Source organism: Seriola lalandi, unplaced genomic scaffold (genome assembly GCF_002814215.2).
Source record: "Seriola lalandi dorsalis isolate HSWRI2012SDOR001 ecotype SW California unplaced genomic scaffold, Sedor1 jcf7180002054563, whole genome shotgun sequence".
NCBI lineage: Eukaryota > Metazoa > Chordata > Actinopteri > Carangiformes > Carangidae > Seriola > Seriola lalandi.
In genome coordinates, this window is record NW_019525116.1 from 57632 (window position 1) to 60017 (window position 2386).

The following is a 2386-nucleotide window of genomic DNA, read 5'->3' on the forward strand; positions in this document are numbered from 1 at the left end:
CCCCCCCCCCCCCCAAAAAAAAGAAAAAAAGTCAAGCAACAAAAATACAGTACAGCACTTGAGAAAATTAACTTAGTTACTTTTAATTCTTCATGTAACAGAGGAAGTTCAGTTTCTCCTTGCAGTCCCTTCTCCCGAACGGTCTGGTGCTGTTCTTCGCCAGGGTGCCACAGAGCTTCGTCGTCGGGCAGCCTTTAATACCCTGGTACGTCACTGTTTCTCCACCCACCCACTTCCACCCACCGGCCAGGAAACGCAGGCCCGTCCACACCTACCAACATTTAGCAGAGGGATGTAAACACAGAGGACGAGCTTGCTCAGTAACACAATACACTGGTAAAACTGTCGTACCTCTGCAGTGATGGCCTCTCGTGCTGTCTCTCGTGCGAAGTCGTGGTCATCTTGAGTGATCAGGGTGGCGAGGTCATAGCGGTGGTTTTGGTAGTCCGAGACAGGCTTACTTGTGTCCAACGCCCCCATATTCCTGCAGTACTTTAGTGCTGTCTCCCACGTCCTCTTTTCCTTCACCAGAACCAGCTTCTTGTCAAAACACAAGAAACCACGTTTGTCCTCACAGGGACTGCTTCGCCATTCTTTTCTTGAGCTGTACTTGAAACCACAACGATCACCTGAGTCTGGCTCTGCAAGAAGCAGGAGAAGTGAGGTAGAGATATGGAGTGCTGCAGATGAAAACTCCGAACAACTTTTCATTCAGGCCACGATGGACGATGAATGATATCACACATCTCTGAAATATTTTGTTTAGCTTCTGTCTATTTGTCAACAGGTATCAACTGAAACCGAGCTAAGTGAACGGTTGTTAAGAAGAACATGAGAGGAGGAAAAGGGCGGACTTGTCCCAACTGGTCCAACTACAGAGTTCGGGGGGTAACGTTTGGAGTGGTGGAAAACTAGTTAAGATCTCTTGGGTTTTGATAAAGTCCTTGTGTCACAGCAGCATCTGGTGCACGTGTTCGCCAGATATGAGACGCAGGCTTTTCCCTGCTCCACTATTGTCTTGTGCCGAGCCTGTTTTCCCTGTTCTGGCTTTTTGTAAAATACACTTGTCAATGTATATAAATGCCTGTATTCATTAAGAGTCGACTTATTATGCATTTCATTTGTGACTGACTGTGTCTCAACATACAGTATATACAGAAAAAAAAGATTTCTTTTGTGTAATATCTAAATTTTTGTGAAATTAAAGCATAGAAAAAAGAAATAATGAAGATAGAAAAAGTCAAAATTTTCACTCATCTGGCAGCGAACACACTTGTGGCGTTCTGTCTAGAATGGAAATGCAAATATTGCTCATTCCAACACTGTTGCAATGTTCCTATGAATGTGTTGCACTTGCAGGTTTCTTTGCTTTCACCTTCTGTCCAGTTCATCCAAAACCAGCTCCATGGGGTTTATGTCTGGAGACTGTGCTGGTTCTCATCATGTGAAGCCTCTGTCTGGTTCTTCTACTGTTTTGGGTCAATATCTTGCTGTAGCATGAACCCCTGACCAACCAGTCTGTCTTCCTTTATTACATGTCTTTTTCTCACCAATCTGACAGCAACATACAGTTCTACTTCCTGCAGTACAATAGTGCTGCTACACTGAGAAATTACTGTTGTCTGCATATGAAAGCAATCTTAAAACATCTTAAACTGCTCTCCCAAAGAAAAAAAAAAACTGGCCTCTGTTCAGCAAAGGGCAAATCTTAATCCAAGGAGCAATGTGTTGGAAAAACCGAACTATAAAAAACATTAATTGTACATATTTTACAGAAAACAAATGAACTAAGGTATGTTGACAGTGAACATTGTGCAGATATGCTCATTACAACCAAAACACATTAGAAGCAGCATTATGTTTTTTATCAACATATATGCTGCTGCAAACTTCTGCTTGTGTGGATATAATTTTTTTTAAATTTCTTTTTACATATCTATAATTATTTACTTATTCATCATAAAAAAATATTGACATAGTATGATAACAATGAAGTATGATCTACAAAACAATTTTGAAGCTACTAAAAGTCTGAAAGCCCTGACATGATTAACTTAGTGACATGCTGGCCCTGCTTACCGCCTGACACCCAGGTGGTGAAGTTGGCTATCTCTCCTCCTCTGGACCATTTCCATGGACTGTTTGAGTCCTCTCGGTATAAACCGATCCAGCCGTGGACATTTAGAAAGGCCGGTCTTCTTGTAACCAGAGTAAGGGTACTGTTTAAACTTGGCAGCTCGCAGTCCTCCCACCTGCCCACACACAGAAGGAAGGAGGAGCAGCAGCGGGACAAGAATCTTCAGCATTATATCTGCCACAGGAGGATTTACCTGCAGTTACATGAACATTTTTATAGAGCAATTATTTCATTAACAACATTTTTTTT

The 2386-nt window shown here is 42.1% G+C and overlaps 1 protein-coding gene across 1 annotated transcript in view; it reads right to left on the reverse strand.

The window, feature by feature from the left end:
• Positions 1 to 20: 20 nt before the first annotated feature.
• The window catches only part of LOC111662491 (C-type mannose receptor 2-like), a 2784-nt gene continuing 418 nt past the window's right edge, over positions 21 to 2386 (reverse strand). Inside the window, exons 2-3 of the mRNA XM_087176626.1 lie at positions 352 to 641; positions 21 to 271 (exon numbers count right to left, since the gene is read on the reverse strand). Coding sequence (XP_087032752.1) covers positions 83 to 271; positions 352 to 641 — 479 coding nt within the window. The 3' untranslated portion in view covers positions 21 to 82. The remainder of the gene's footprint in view (positions 272 to 351; positions 642 to 2386) is intronic.